General features: G+C 59.7%; 5 protein-coding genes across 5 annotated transcripts; 3 read left to right on the forward strand and 2 right to left on the reverse strand.

Annotated features, from left to right (window-relative positions):
- Positions 1–49: 49 nt before the first annotated feature.
- POSPLADRAFT_1178484 (hypothetical protein) lies at positions 50–1,186 on the forward strand (the record flags this gene model as incomplete). The annotated part of the gene is made up of 2 exons (XM_024488594.1): positions 50–236; positions 292–1,186. The coding sequence occupies 2 exons, from the start codon at positions 50–52 to the stop codon at positions 1,035–1,037; spliced, it is 933 nt and encodes a 310-aa protein (XP_024341710.1). The 3' UTR covers positions 1,038–1,186.
- POSPLADRAFT_1044352 (hypothetical protein) lies at positions 1,071–2,869 on the reverse strand (the record flags this gene model as incomplete). The annotated part of the gene is made up of 6 exons (XM_024478520.1): positions 1,071–1,123; positions 1,174–1,481; positions 1,537–1,744; positions 1,799–2,533; positions 2,586–2,799; positions 2,858–2,869. The coding sequence occupies 6 exons, from the start codon at positions 2,867–2,869 to the stop codon at positions 1,071–1,073; spliced, it is 1,530 nt and encodes a 509-aa protein (XP_024341711.1).
- A 270-nt stretch (positions 2,870–3,139) lies between these two features.
- POSPLADRAFT_1135835 (hypothetical protein) lies at positions 3,140–4,842 on the forward strand (the record flags this gene model as incomplete). Its single annotated transcript, XM_024484617.1, has 6 exons — positions 3,140–3,214; positions 3,277–3,625; positions 3,679–3,916; positions 3,965–4,095; positions 4,153–4,622; positions 4,684–4,842. The coding sequence occupies 6 exons, from the start codon at positions 3,140–3,142 to the stop codon at positions 4,840–4,842; spliced, it is 1,422 nt and encodes a 473-aa protein (XP_024341712.1).
- Positions 4,843–8,544: 3,702 nt separating this feature from the next.
- On the reverse strand, positions 8,545–10,787 carry POSPLADRAFT_1073254 (hypothetical protein; the record flags this gene model as incomplete). The annotated part of the gene is made up of 3 exons (XM_024482586.1): positions 8,545–10,263; positions 10,363–10,629; positions 10,685–10,787. 3 exons carry the CDS (start codon positions 10,785–10,787, stop codon positions 8,741–8,743), a joined length of 1,893 nt encoding a protein of 630 aa, XP_024341713.1. The 3' UTR covers positions 8,545–8,740.
- Positions 10,788–11,005: 218 nt separating this feature from the next.
- POSPLADRAFT_1167037 (hypothetical protein) lies at positions 11,006–13,304 on the forward strand. Its single transcript, XM_024487946.1, has 12 exons — positions 11,006–11,088; positions 11,135–11,167; positions 11,226–11,316; positions 11,377–11,391; positions 11,449–11,642; positions 11,785–11,906; positions 12,032–12,189; positions 12,273–12,303; positions 12,362–12,387; positions 12,449–12,827; positions 12,891–12,900; positions 12,963–13,304. Exons 1-12 carry the CDS (start codon positions 11,038–11,040, stop codon positions 13,149–13,151), a joined length of 1,299 nt encoding a protein of 432 aa, XP_024341714.1. The 5' UTR covers positions 11,006–11,037; the 3' UTR covers positions 13,152–13,304.
- Positions 13,305–15,510: the final 2,206 nt, after the last annotated feature.

Genomic DNA, 15,510 nt, shown 5'->3' on the forward strand with positions numbered 1-15,510 from the left:
GCCGGGACGATTCGCCTTGCGAGTGCCAAAGTCGTGTCGGCGGCCAGACATGTCCCTCTCGCATATTCGTCCTTGGCTTGCGGCTGTGGCACAATGTTCACGGCGAGTGTCGCGCACAGCGGCATCGGGAACTTCAAAAAGATTCATGTCTGCATCCGCTTCTAAGGAGCGGCCGCTTGAATCAACAGAGGACTGGACGAAATTCCAGCTGGACCGAGCAGACAATGAGGCACTGAGTACGTGTGGCTTATCCATGATAACTGGAAGTGACAGGGCTCATATTGCAAACAGTTGAATATTTCTCGCAGTATGGCTCAACCCAGACGCGCGGGAATACTTGGCAACCTCACCATAGTCTGCATCGACCAACCGCCCCCGCGAATTTGACCCTGTCCGCCCTGCTCGCCTCAGGGGCTCACTTCGGCCATTCTCAGGCCCTCATGAACCCCAATTTTATGCCTTATGCGTACGGTGTCCGTGCAGGCATCACTGTCGTCGACCTCGACCACACCCTCCCCCTCCTCCGGCGGGCAGCCAACGTCGTGCGTGGCGTGGCAGCCAAAGGGGGCAGCATCGTATTCGTGGGCACACGTGCGGACCTACGCCCTGTTGTGCGGAAGGCCGCAGAGCGGATAGGCGAGCGTGCATTCCACGTCGGAGAGAAGTGGCTGCCAGGTACTCTCACGAACAAGATAGTCATGTTCGGCCCCGACGTCGCCAAGTCGGAGCAGGTCATCCCGGACCTCGTCATCCTCCTCAATCCCATTCCGAATATGCACGCCATTCGTGAGTGCGCGATCGAACACGTCCCCACGATCGGCATAATCGACTCGAATGTCGACCCGCGGATAGTCATGTACCCTATACCCGCCAACGACGAGAGCACACGGACCGCGGAACTCATCGCTGGAGTTCTCAGCGTTGCTGGGAGAGAAGGTGTCGCTCTTCACGCAGAGGAGCTCGCGAGGAATCAAAAGGCGCGTTCGCAAACGAGGTCAAGAGTACGGGACAGGGACAGCGCTGCGGCACGCCCATAACATACATCATTATCCTAGAGCTATATACAGATGTCATGACTGTCCAGGGGTGGTCGTCCCCGCGTTCTGGATGTCATGCCAATATCCTACCGCACTTGTTAGTGATGTGTCGATGATACTGCAGATGAGCACGCACTTTCCGCCTGCTCCAGCGCCCGGACGTTGCCCATGAGTTTGTTGATGGTTTCAATGTACTCATCTTCCTCGACACTGTCAAATACGATGCCGCCGCCGGCCTGCAGGTAAGCGACGCCATCCTTGAACGTCATTGTTCGGATAGCAATGCAAGTGTCCATCTCGTCGTCAGCAAAGTCGAATCTCCCGACAGCTCCGGCGTACACGCCGCGGCGCTGTTGCTCGAGCTCATACACCAACTCAATCGCCTTGATTTTGGGTGCACCAGAAACAGTACCAGCAGGGAAGATAGAGCGGAACGCATCAAATCTGTCAGGGTTTTTCGTCAATGTTTGCGGTCTTATGGCACGCCATCAGTACTGACCTTGTCTTACCTCCGCGCAGCTGACCAGATACTTGCGATGTCAAATGCGTGACATGGCTGAACTTCTCCAGCCGCATCAGGTGGTCGACCTTGACGGTCTGCGGCTGACATACACGATTGACATCATTTCGAGCAAGGTCAACCAGCATGATGTGTTCAGCTCGATCCTTCTCGGACGCCAGCAGCTGAGCCCCAAGTTTGTCATCCTCTGGCAATAACGTCAGCACGGAATAGCGAGCGACTTCAGCATAAAGCAGCACACCTTCTGGCGTCTTCCCTCTCCGGATTGTACCTGCGATGGCATGGTTGAACACTTTGTTCTTCTCGACTTTGCATAGGGTTTCCGGGCTGGCTCCGACGAACTGGACGGTCCCGCAGTCCAGGTAGAACATGTATGGACTGGGATTGACACGGCGGAGGTGTCGGTACGCATTGAACGGATGCAATTGAGTCGGCCGCGCGAGCCGCTGGGAGGGCACGGCCTGGATGATGTCGCCAGCGACAATGTGTTGCTTCAACTTCGTTACGAACGTCTCGTAGCCTTCCTTGCCGACATTCGAGGTAGCCTCTGCCCCAAGAGTGACGAGTGGTTGCGGAACCTCAGGTGTCGATGCGCCGAGGACGAGCTTGGCTAGCCTACGGGCCTTCGCGACGGCGGTCTGGTATATGAAGGACAGATTCACCGTGCCAGTGTTGCCCGGGCAGAAGACATGAGACACGACCTTCACGCTCTGGAAGAGATGGTCGTAGATGAGAAGCGTGTCGACGAGCATAAACACGGCTTCGGGGATACCGAGCGGGTCCGCGAGCTCACGGGCGGTCTTCGGTTCGAAGTGCTGTATGCAATCGTACGCGACGTAGCCGATAGCACCGCCGGTGAATGTGGGGACTGCGGGCAGTTTGACATACTTGTACACATTGAGCTCCTTCTGCAGGGCGGCCAGAGGGTCGCCTGTTATCTCTTCATTGGGTCCGGTCCTGACGATCTTGAACGGGTCTTGGGCAGCGTCGTGAGATGACACGAACAAGGTTACGGTTACGCGACTCACCGGCACCAATGAAGCTATACCGCGCAATGTTCTCCCCGGCCACGACAGACTCCAGGAGGAAACTGTATTTTGAGTCCTTCGCAATCCGTAGATACGCGACGCATGGCGTCAAGAGATCACCGGGGAGTTCCACAAAGACTGGGACGCAGTTTCCGCGCTTCTGCTTGAGGATAATGTCCTCGACCTGGGCCAGCGGCGGGTACGCGGGCAACTTCTGTAGAGTAACGCGTGTAAGGACAACATTGGGGGACCCAGAAACGGATACAACTGACCTGTGGATCCATTGCGGGCTTGTGCCAATACCCAGGCGAGAAATGATGTGTGCAGTAGCTGGTCCAATGCAGACATACTTATGCGATCGAAAAACTGATCGAGAGGATCTGAGTCAGTCCGCGAACACCTGCGGACACCTCCATCCTTGCCGCACGTCCTCTTCCTCAGCCACAACTCACACGCCCCCGCTGGTCATCGGCCAGAAAAGAAAATCGCACAGTGGACGCAGCATATTGTAACATTTGTTCTCAGTTGCGGCCGAGACGGTATAGACGATCATCATGATCACACCGCGCTTCTCGTGCTCCCAATCCGAAGATGCAGTCATCGTGACCATGTACTGCCCCTCTGTTCGAGTGAGTTGCCTGTAATTGCAGGCCATATGGATCCCATCCTGACCCACTTGCACCGGAAGTAGGCGTCGGACGTCGAAATCAGCGTGGATGACACACTCTTCAGCATTCATGTCAATCCATATTTCCTACGGCTCAATTTTCCTCATCCACTCCGAGGGGACGAGGACGCCTCCGCGTCATATGATGCCGGCACCGGGTACCTGACCGTATCGTTAAACAAGGAGACGAAGGGGCAGGACTTCAAGGACCTGGATCTGCTGGCTAAATTGCTTGCACCCCGCCCGGCCGAACAAATCCCAGAAGAGCCTGGGATAGAAGTGCTGGCATCGGAAGATGCGCACAGGGATGACGACAGTGAACTCGCCGAACGTGCACAGCAGCTGACGCTCGAGCAGCGAGAGATACTGGAAGGTCTGTCCCAGGGCGGTTTCATCTGCATCTGCGTCCATTCATACTCTTCACAGCCGCAAATAATGATTGGCAGTTACCCCAGGAAACTCCAGAGCCTCTACCTCCGTTGCGTACCACGCCCGAACACCGATACGGTTTCCTCGACATGCATATAGGGTACTTCCGACATGTCGCACACGCTGAGAATGAGGTCAACGAGCTGGGCCCTGACGCGGAAACGATGCCTCCCGCCGAGCGGCGCAAGAGACGCCTCATCCACGAGCAGGAAAAATGGGACGACGAATACTACATGTAGGTGATCCCTTCTGAGCCGAATTTACCCTGGTTCACAGGGCGCAGGGCAGATTTCGTCGATGATGAGTACATACAGGAACTCCTCGCCTGGGCGAGTCCAGTCGCGGGTACGACGGACGGGCACCATTTCACCGAAGAGGAAAACGCCACGATGCTCCGTCTCCCACGCAAGGAATGTCCGTGTGCCCTCACCTCACTTCCCTGCTGCGTCGTGCACTGACTGCCGAAAAAAGATTCAACCATCCCGCAGCAGACCCACGACCTTTACCTCACTCTACTGACACTGCTTTTCTCGTACGCATACGAGACACGTACAACGCAGCAAGATCCCACTCCTGAGAGCGCATGGACGCTCGCCTCCCTAACTCCAGCCTTCTCCGCGCTCGATCCTGCTCCCTATCACGCTCTTCCCGAACGGTCGAACCCTGCGTCGTTCACTGAAACCGAACTCTCCGCGACATTCGTCGCGTCCTATCGGCGCGCGCTCGCCTTCCCACTATTCCGCTCGTTCGCCCTGGCCGAGCGGTGCCGTGCAGACGTCGTCGACATCCTCGCAGGAGGCCGGCGCCTGGTGACACGCTGCTTGCTCGGGATGAAGCACGTACTCGACCACCACGAGGTGTATTATGTATACAGCAAAGTGTGGGTAGACGACTACTGCGTATGGACGCTCGCATATACCAGGCATGCTCTTTTCCCTTCTGTGCGTGAAAGGCGACCCTAACGTGTGTTTTATGTTACCCAGCGACGATGTTCTGCATGAGCTATCACGGAAAATCGCAGGCCTCAAGATAGCAAAGAGCATGGTCGGCTGGGACCTTGACGAGCTCGAATCGGCGGCGCTTGAGGAAACGGAGAGGCAATCGGACAGCGACGACGAATCTGAGGATGAAATCGAGCAAATGCTGCCTGCTCCCCTCTGACGGACGCCCTCATCAATCCTAGAGACTGGGCGCCATCTGGAGTACCCGGGAGAGTGCAAGCCTTCCACGGCTCGGCGCTGATGTTTTCCGTGAATACTCGAGTTCAAAAGTACCTTACATTCTGCCATATAATATAAGCGGTGCAGGAGCCGTGGCGCAACGTTCTAGACAACTGCGCCTCTAGACAGTGGCTTCCCCGCCACGAGCAACTAGAACGTACTTCCTAAAGCTAAAATGACAGACGGTGCGCGCAAAACAGCACACGTTGATTCACGCGGGTGCGTCGGGCAGAGACATGGGGTTTGTAGGAGCCCTTCCGACACGAGGCATCTCGTTCGATAGAACAGTGTATTCAGCGGATTTCCTCTGGCGCTGATTCTTCCGTTGCAGGGAACAGAATGGAGCTCCCGGCAGCGCTGCGCCTGTAAATTCCACGAGGAGGCGGTTCCACATTAACACATGCTCGAGTGATAGTTTGAAACAGAAGCTAATCAGCTGTTTCCTGGAGGAAGCGCGGCGGCCTACCCGGATCTTCTCACAAACCTTACCCATCTTCGAGTGTGCCATCTGTCCATTCCATACAAACGGAAATTGAGCACCTTAATCTCTCGGCCGAGCGTGTCACGGTGTCACAGCCCATAAGCTACGCACCACTAGTACTGTTACGCCAGCCGGGTGGGCGGGCGTCCTTCCGTGCCGAGATGAGAGTGCGCTGCGGCGGCCAGCAAGCCCAGCACAGAGCAACACATACTGCATGCATACCAGGTTGAGAACAAGAGCACGGCGTGCGTGATCCGAGAACCCCGGAGCCCATCGGGGGACGATCGTCGCCAGCTTTACGGTCTCGGTCCGGTGCATTGGCCACAGGCGTGAACCCAAACCCAGATACCGCGACAATGGCCCCGCTGGGACACAGCTTAAATACGAGGGCACGGGGGCACGTCACGGCATGACAGCCTACGCCACTGACAGGTTCGACGATACACCACACGGCGCACGCGAGAGCGGCCCCACGGTAGGGATACAGCTCGAGATACGATACGCCATGCGACATCGCGGGTGTCCTCGACGCGGAAGCCTATGTGTTCGGTGCCGAGGGCTGACCCTGGCGGGCGCTGCGTGGATAAGCTATCATCGCGGGGGTATGTAACAGAGTTTGCTCCGGGGAAGGGTGCACATGGCACCGTGGGCTCGCCAGGACACATCCACACCTGCAGACCAACTGGGTCGCCGCGGCATGGGACACAGGAAGGTTCAGTATGACAAATGCGGGGCCAGACGCGCCCGAGAGCGGAAAGCCGCCCGCGGGGGCGTGTGTCTTGTGTTCGAGGGTGGGGAATGAATGTATAGCCATGCGTACCGATGTACGCCAACGCTGAAATCGAATCGAGATTGGGTTTCCGTCCTAACGCCGCTTGTATGTGGTGAACCCTTCTCTTGGAACTGAACGAGGGAGGTGGCTGTCGTGGCTTGCCAAGACACGCATTGGAAAGCTCTCAGCCATGCTCCTATTTCAGACGGCTTGTTCAGCGCTGGCACGGAGGGAGCATCTGCTGAGGGGATCATGACTCACCTTGTGCTATTTTCGCCTACGCCAGCTCGAACCAACCCTTCACGGGTCAGCTGGTGAGTCTGTCTTATGGCACTGTGACATGGGTCCAAGCTCTTGACAGGGCAATGCCTCCAAATGTGCATGCTTGTTCAGTCAAGGCCGTATGAGACCGTTGAAGCTAAGGTACACGCCCATCGCACAGGTGTTCCTCCTGCAAGTGGGTATAAAGTTCAGAATGGAGGTAAGGGGCAGCGGAGAAGACTCGCGAGCTGCGAAGCTCGCGCGTATACAATGCTTGGCGGTACACCCTATGAACGAGGTGACGGATGTCACTTTCCACCGAACGCACGCAGACTTCACCGACCGACGATTCTGGTATCGTTGTTTCGAAATCAGGAAACAGACAGAGCAGCTGCAGAAGTATGAAATATAGCGTTCATCGAACCGCACAGATGACCACATCTGAGCCTGACGCGGATTATGGCGATGACATCTGGGGCTACGTTCACCGACATCTCCGTGACCATGATGAGCAGAGAAGCTGGGCAACCAGCGAGACATTCAGCGAATGTGGCACAGGTGGTACCGAATACGCCCGGCGAGTGTACACTGCCGGGGCCTCGAGGCGGAGTGCGAGCATCCGCCTTGATAGGCCCAAGTTCGTCGTCGAAACTCTCTGCCTCGTTGCACCCATAAATGGGCCGCAGCACACCTCACCTCACGCCAATTCCATACGCCATTTCAAAAACGGTACGCATTCTGGCACTCACACTTAGGGTTCTCCCAACAAGACTGCACTATTACAGCAACGCAGCACTAGCACTTGTGTTGTTTTCCCAGCTGGGCATTGGTCGACGGTGCCCCGGGACGGCACATCGCGTCCGCCCGCTGACACAGGAATAGATACAGCAGATAGCCACACTCTGCCTCCTGTGTTTCTGGAAGGGAGCAGATCGATGTGGCACGCCCCGGATCGGCCCAAGCGACCCCATCAATCTGCCCGAAGCTCAGGCTGCCCGCTGTCATGGGCATGCATGTCACGTCACGTCCCCCGCCGTGCGTGACGACGCGCTGAATCCTTCCGTGGCTGGCCGGCTAAAGGCAAATTCAGCGGGCAGTGTCCTTCTTTGCAAATTGACCCACGGGAGAGGACCGGTCATCGATCGGACGCGGATGATGCGCTCGGGCTGGCCTGCGTGCACGCTGCCACACATTTCCGGCATAGCGACGTTCGACAGATGCGTGCGTCATCTCGCGAGAGTGGCCCTCTGCCTTTGGGGTCGCTCCGCGCGCTGCTGCTAGAAGCCCACCGACTAGGACGCTGACGAAGAGGGTGCAGCCGGCGGCCCGACTTCCACCGACCCAGCGTTTCCTCTTCCCGCGAATCGTGTGCCCGGTCACGGTCACACGACGCCCGACGCGGGGGATGCTCATGCGCTAAGTACGCGTGTGTGTACGCTAGAACATTATATTTGGCTGGCTTGCAGTTGCCGTCCCGGGAGTATTTGATCACCGCCTGCTCTGTCACGGTGACGGCGCGTGTCGCTTTCGACGGGAGAAACGTCGACGATGATGCCTGAATGGAAGTGCGTGCTTCTCGAATTGGGTTGGCGGTAGGCGAGATACGAGAGACGTTAGAACCCGCTGCGGGCGCGCACTGCGGCATCAAATAGCATCGCCGTGGCACTACATGGCATACATCCATCGTAATCGATGCTAATGCTAATGAACCGGCAGCAAATGACGTGCAGCCCATTACTCGGGCGGGAGCAACGTTAACATCGACGACATCGCGATTATGGCATGATGATGACCCGGGGTGGCGGCATGGAAGGCCAACTTGAGGGCGCGCTCGACATGATGGGAAGCCGAGGTAACGCGTCAGTGTGTTACGATGTCCGGCAGCGACGGAGACGGACACCATGGTGACGAGACTACTGTATATGAAGGTTCGGATGCCTGGAACGCGAAGCAGAAAGCAAGCAGGTATCGATGGATGCGAAGCAGCGGAGATGGTCATGGGTGCAGTAACTTACTAGCGGTGTGTATGCGGTGGACGTACGTGCGTGTCTCGTGGAAAGGATGATGGGCCAGCAAAGTGAATAGTGACGGTCATGCATGGATGCTTCGATGTACGAGTCGACACATGAGATCTGAGACGGAGGAGGGTCCATGAATTAGTGCGCGGCAGTCTTGAGTGCGAAACAGCGTGATGCTCCGAAAATGGTGTGTAGCCTGGGCGATTGAGCGCAGTGGCGTCGTAGACTTGAATGACTTGAGCAGTGTGTTGCAACGCAAGGGAGAAAGGAGACTTATGCAAAGCGGCTTGAGAGGAGCGTGCGCACCCTATCCGCGCTGCAATACGGCGGCCGACTTCCGCCGCCCAAATGGCAGCCCCCACGAGCCCAGCATATGCGCGCTGCTCCGCCGCGACTGCACCTCGATCCGCGCCAGCTCCTCCTCCCATGCGCGCACCTGGTCGTGCTCCACCGGTGTCCGTTCCCTCATCTTCGCCTGCCGCTCCTTTTCCTTCTCCTTCTCCCGCGCGCGCTCCCTCTCACGATTCTGTCCCTGCCCCGCTACGCTCGCGATGCTCTCCCCCAGCCCCGATTCGCGTGAGTTCCTATGGACTCGCGCGCCATCCCACTCCCGGTGCTTCTCCTGCTCCCTTTCCTGTTCCCGTCGCGACGACGCCGGCACTGGGACCATACGCACCCCTTCGCCCATCCCCAGTGCGATGTTCGACTTGTCGCTCGGGCCCGCAGACGTATGCGGCCGTCGCATCTTGGGTGCTTTCACCTTCCCATTCGAACTTGAATGCGACCCCGATGCCATCGCACTCCGGTGGTGCTGGTGTGACCGGTGTCCCTCGCGCCGCTCGACTGCCGCGCCAGGAAACGTTTGCGCCTGCTGCGCCGCGGCCGCCCTTTCATCCTCCTCACGCTCGTCCGCATGTCGCGCGCGCCAGGGACTCTTGCTTTTGCTCCGCCCCGTACCGGCACGCTGTTCCGCGTACTGCGTGAGCGCGACGCGACGCTCGGCCTCGCTCGTGGCGGCGACGACAAGCTCGCGCGGCTCGAGCTCCAGCGTGTCGCTCCCCGCGGGGCCAGCGACGCGCACGGTGACGCGCAGAAAGAAGCGCACCGCGACGTGCTCGCTGTGCATGGTCTCGCCGAGTGCCCAGCGGCTCTGCGCCCGCGCGGCGGGCCATTGCAGCGTCGTCGTCTTGGACCACATGCCCGCGGCGTCGCACGTGAAGCCAGTGCATTCGGTGGTGAGAATGGTCGAGGTGAGCGTTTTCGCGGGCGTGTCGGGCGAGAGGCTGCTCTGCGTGGGTGACATGGGTGGTGCCGAGACGAGCGGGCGCGAAGATGACGCGTAGGAGTCGAGAGTCGTGGCGCTGGTGGATGGAGTGAGTTCTAGGGGAGACGGGACACTGACCGTCGACTCGTATGAGCTCGAGACGTCGAGCTGGGTGCTGCTGGACGTGGGCGACGTGGTGATGTCATCCGGGGCAAGGTACGGGCCGGAGAAGGGCGTGGGGGGAGAGGAGGCGGGTGAGGTGGGTGGATTGAGAAGGTCGATCCTGCGCTCGACCACGAGGGTGGTACTGCGCACCAAGACATTGGGGTCGAGCGGCTGCACGAAGAGAGACGCGAAGACAATGTCATTAGGACCTACTGGATGGGTAGGGGTGGAAACAGTATATCGTAGGACAGGTGCGCGCGGTTTGCTCGTCTGAAGGTGGAGGGCGTGCGAAGGAGACGCGGGAAGCAGGGGGTGGGATGGGACGTCGTAGCGGACGAGGGGAAGGTCGAAGTAGCGGACGAGGCGGTGACCCACGCCGAAGATTGGGATGTGCTCGAGGACTATCACGGGCAAAGTAGGTGTTGGGAGGGTGATGGACAGGGACGGTGATGGGACACGTCAATATGCGGCAGATGACAGATGGATGCGCGAGAACTCACTGGCCTCGACGCGCCAGAAGGTGCGGTAGACCTGGAAGTTGGCGGTGCTGGGCCCGGCTGTATGCTCTGGGAAGGTGAACTTGAAGGGGAACTCTACCTCTGCGAGGTCGGCGTAGTCGGATGCGGGGGGCTTCCGCCAGAGGACGTCGGTGTGGTCGACGAGGAGGACGGCGCCGCGTGAGCGCGAGACCTCGTAGCAGCGGACCGAGACGGAGAGAGACTTTGCGGGGAGGGGTTTGCGGTCCTGCTCGAACTTTGTGCGGACGACTGGGGGAGGAGCGGGTGAGCGAGCAGGGAGAGGCGGACGGGAGGGGATACTCACTGCCCTCGACGATGACGGGGGTGAGGCCGAGGAAGCCGGAGTGGGGGAAGAAGCGGGCGGAGGGATTTGGGCCCTTTTGGGGGGCGAGATGGAGGGAGAGCATGGCCCGGTGGCGGGATCAGCGGAGGGGAGGGGCATTTTATTTGTATGGGAGGGGAGTTGAGCGATTGATTGCAGCCATCGCATCCGCCTAGCGTCTTTCCCTCCCTCGCTTCCTCCTCCCCGTCACGCTGTCACATCCGATCCAGATCTCGGCCTCCATCGACGCCTCTTCCCCACTTTGGCCACCGCCTTCCCCGCTTAATCCCTCTACCCTCCCCAGCCAGCGCGCCCCTCCACCCTGCCTGCCCGCCATGCCGTCCTCGCTCTACGTCCCCATCCTCGTCGGGGGCATGCTCCTCACCGTCCGTTTGCTTCTTTCTCGCCCGCGCACCTGCTCACCTCCCACAGGGCTCCAGCAATTCCCTATGGAGCAAGTGGCAGGTTGGCGTCCTTATTGCCTGCCTTCTCCGAGTACACTTGCTCACACGCCCAATCGCAGGACATGCAATGCGTCGAGAACTGCGCCGATCCCAACCCTGCTAGCCATGTCCTTTACGAGCAGCCCGTCTGGCAGACCCTCCAGATGTTCCGTGCGTCACCCTCTGCCGCTCCCCTTCCACATGCACGCTGACAGCCCGTCCCCGTCCCAGTCGGAGAGATGCTCTGTATGTGCCCTTCTCTGCCTCCCCTTTCCGCCTAACTCTTCCGCCGCTTCGCACCAGGCTTCCTCCCTGTCATCTACTCCTGGCTCGCGTCCCGGCGCTCCCGCTCTGCCGTGCAGCTTCCCGCCGACGACGACGACGACGACGACGAGCCCGCAGACGGTGTCAAGCTCCAGGCCGCGCCCGAGCATCTCCGCGGCTGGAAGATCCTGCTGCTGTGGTTCCCTGCCGCCTGTGACCTCACCGGCACCACGGTACGTCCCCTCGCCCGCCAATCTCATGCTTGCGCTTGGCGCTCATCAGCGCCCGCCCATTTGGGTTCCGCGACCCTAATCCCCGGCATCCCCGACGCGTCCTTCGCCTTCGCCTTCTGACGGCATCGTCCCGCTCCGTAAGCTCATGAATGTCGGCCTCCTCTACACCCCCGTCTCCATCTACCAGATGACCCGCGGCGCCCTCGTCCTCTTCGTCGGCGTCCTCTCCGTCGTCTTCCTCCGTCGCCGGCTCTGGCTTTACCAGTTGAGCACTTCCTCTCGTCTGCTTCCCACATCCTGTTCCCCTTGCAGCAGTTTCCCCCACCGTTCCTCGTCCTGCTCTCGCCCTTCTCTCACTTGACCTCGGCGCGCTAATTCTTGTTCTCAAGATGGGTCTCTCTTGTGACCGTTATGGCAGGCGTATCACTCGTAGGTTTCAGTGGCTCTTTGATCAAAGACGCCGTCAAGGAGCCTGCCGCGGCCCTTCTCGCGCTGCGCGACGACTCAGAGTCTACCGAGGAGCCGGAGATTACCAAAGTTCTCGTTGGTACGTGTTTTTCGCTTCTCCCGGGCCCACACCCCGCCGGGAGGTCCAAACGCTGAGCTCGTGCTGACGCATGGCGCGCCCAGGTGTCTTCTTCATTCTTTTCGCGCAGATTTTGTACGTGCCCGTTCCCCACGCTTCTCTTCTGTGAGCTTATCCGGCACCTGGTATGCAGCACTGCGACGCAATTTGTCGTCGAAGGTGCGTGCCAGGGCTCCCCTCCGCGCCCCTCGCACCCTGACCGCCCCGCCCGCCCGCACAGAGAAGATCATGGCGCGCTACTCCGTCGCGCCGCTCGTCGCGGTCGGCTACGAGGGCCTCTTCGGCGCGCTGAGCATCGTGCTCGCGATGCCGCTGCTCGCGCGCTACGCGGACGCGTCGCCGTTCTTCGACCTCCCGCGCGGCTGGGCGCAGATGGTGCACACGCCCGCGGTGCTCTGGAGCGGCGTCGTCATCGCGCTGAGCATCTCGCTCTTCAACTTCTTCGGGCTGAGCGTGACGCGGCACGTCAGCGCGACCGTGCGCAGCCTTACGGACACGTGCCGCACGCTCAGCATCTGGGTCGTCAGCCTGGGGCTCGGGTGGGAGCGCATCGTGTGGCCGATCTCGCTGCTGCAGGTCGTCGGGTTCGGGCTGCTCGTGTGAGTGCTGCCTTCGTTTTTTGGCCTCCTCGCATTCCGGGTTGCTAACGCGTCTGCCGGCAGGTACGGGACGGTAAGCACGCTTTTGCGGATCCTGTGGCGGCTGCCTAACGCCCTGCTGACGGGACAACGTAGTTCCTTTTCAACAGCCTCGTCACCCCGCCGTCGTTCCTGCGCCTTGCGCCCGTGGCAGACCCGGTCGCGGAGGACGCGGAGGAGCGCAGTGCGCTCATCGCGGAGAACGTGCTCGACGAGACCGCCGCGCTCCCAGCGGATCTGGGCCAGAGCGGCTTCGACGCGCTCCCGCCCGCACCTACGAGGTAGGAGCGCCACCAGTGCGGACGACTTCGCGAGGGCGGCTTCATGAATTCATAAATGGATATGGACCGGGTCTGGCTGCATCGCATTGTTCGCGTCATTTGCATCATGGGACGTGCTCGCATCGTCGTTGTACATAGTATCTGTGCTCGGGAATGCAGAGGCTTGCTGCGCAATTTCTCGAGTTGCTCACGGCGCGTTGCCAGTTATCTCCGGACACGCTTACTCGTGCTGCGAACGGCGCATTTCATGAAGGTGATCGGACTGCGGTCAACAAGGATAATTGTATGCAAGTGCCAGAATTGTATGCAGGCGACAGAAGGACCAGAGCGGCGTGCCATCGAGGCGGCAGTATGTCCGCAAGCCGACTGACTGCGTTCAACTACGCGAGACAGCCGTCTCGTCATCACCTGCGCCCGCAGGGTCTCACGTATATCTGAGGAGCCCATGTCTGTCTACCCGCCAATACAACGCGTACGTCGCGCATGACGTCGGGTACGGTGAGACCGACCGATCGTGTGCGCGCACTTAATAGCGGTCCCGAACAGCAGGCCAGGGTCACGGTGGTGCCGGCGCTCCGACTGCGTGCGGGGGGACGCGGCGATCTAGATCGCGCGATACGCATGGCTGGAATAGTATTGCTGCGCGCGAACAATGCGTGCTTCGACGCATGGTCTGACGCATTCGATACGGCGGGGCCAGCGAGCAGTGGCGATGGCCATGCACGCTCCGTCGAGGACGGGGCTGAGTCATTGCTAATAACCGATCAGATCTTGGGGATCGAGCCCGGGGAACACGTTAGTGCTGGAGGAATCGAGATGTAATTACCCTCCGCTGGTGCTCGGTACTTAGTACTCAGTCGCGAAGAGAGTTCTGTGAGGTGATGCACACACATGCATATTGGCCTTCTGTATGTGTGAAGGATACAAATGTCAAGGGTAATGAGTCTAGCCCCGAGTCTACCGCGAAAAGAAACGCTACGGGCAGCATTTTCAGTGTTGGTGTTGGAACGCCATGCGATGCACGAATCATCGGTCGGAAGTTTGCGTCGATATGCAGCACGGGTGCGTGACATACATACCGACGCCGAGCGGGCTAGAGCTGCCGAGGCGAGGGATTTGACTCGATCGAAGCCGTGATCAACGTATTTGAGGCCGCCACGGCATGCACGCGAGAAGCAGCCGTCGACACGGGCAAGCTTAGCGGTGATCATGACGAGCGGCCGGTGCGCTTCTAGCCTGGCGTGCGCTCGCCACCCTTCTCCGACGCGATTGCGATTTCGCGGATGTGGAGGCGTGTGGGATGTGCGCCGTCGCAAAGATGACAAGTGGAAGCGGGGCTGGCCTCGCGTGACCCTGGGCCCGTTTGCCGCTATGAAATGCAGCAGGTATCGGCTCGGGCGGACGAGAAGAGCGGACGGGTGGAATGGTCGAGTGGAAAGCAGCATGACGAGGACGCGAAGATGCGAATCGACTTGGCGCAGGGCGTGACATGTCACCATCTGCTGCTGAGATCCACGCCCGATATGGCTTCCACTGGGCTCGATCACAACATGTGTCGACAGGCGCCGGTGTACCACCGCGACGCCGTCACCGCACGCACGCCTCGCCCAGTCCGTACTAAGTGGATCGGTTCTCCGTCCTAGCCCAACATCGCTTTCTCCGCGTATGCCACACCTTGCGCGTCCGGTCGGGCCACGGGCCACCATCACCGCCTCGCGCCTTCTCGCGCCCGGAGCTTACCTCTGCTAGAAAACACAAGCGGGCGCGTTGGTGTTTCCTCGGAACATGGTCGCACTGCCCAGTGCCAGTGGAAAACGGCCGCGCTCCCAATGTGCCACTGTGGCCGCGTTCTGGCCTGCAACGTGCACCGCCGGCTGCCACCGCCGGTGCGTGGCCCCGCTTCTTCCGTCTTCTGGCCGCGGTGGCGCAGACGTTGGTGGCCCGTGGTACGATGGAAGGCTTTCCGCGGAAGCTCTCTGTGTCTGCACGAGTACACCAGCTTAGGCTCCCGGTCCGAGTGTCCAGCAATGGCTTGGGCTTGCATGCAATCACTGTGTGTATTGGTGTGGTGCACATACTGTATACGGCGACAAGTCGACAACCCCGGAAGGTGCGTGCATCGTGACCGCACTCCCTTTCGATAGTCCTGTTCTATTCGAGGGCGGTCATTCCCATGGCGGCTCTCCGCCTCTGCGTCTTCTCTCTCGCCTTCTCGCAAACGGTGTCTCATCAGGACACTTGATCTCAGCGAAGTTCGAACTCTGTTATGCATTCTTCAATGCCATCGTCGGAAGGCGACCACCCTATTATTGTTCACCGTCTGCGCCCACTCGCTCAACGCTCGTCCTCGTTTCCACAGCAAC

Source organism: Postia placenta (genome assembly GCF_002117355.1).
Source record: "Postia placenta MAD-698-R-SB12 unplaced genomic scaffold POSPLAscaffold_3, whole genome shotgun sequence".
Classification (NCBI taxonomy): domain Eukaryota; kingdom Fungi; phylum Basidiomycota; class Agaricomycetes; order Polyporales; family Adustoporiaceae; genus Rhodonia; species Rhodonia placenta.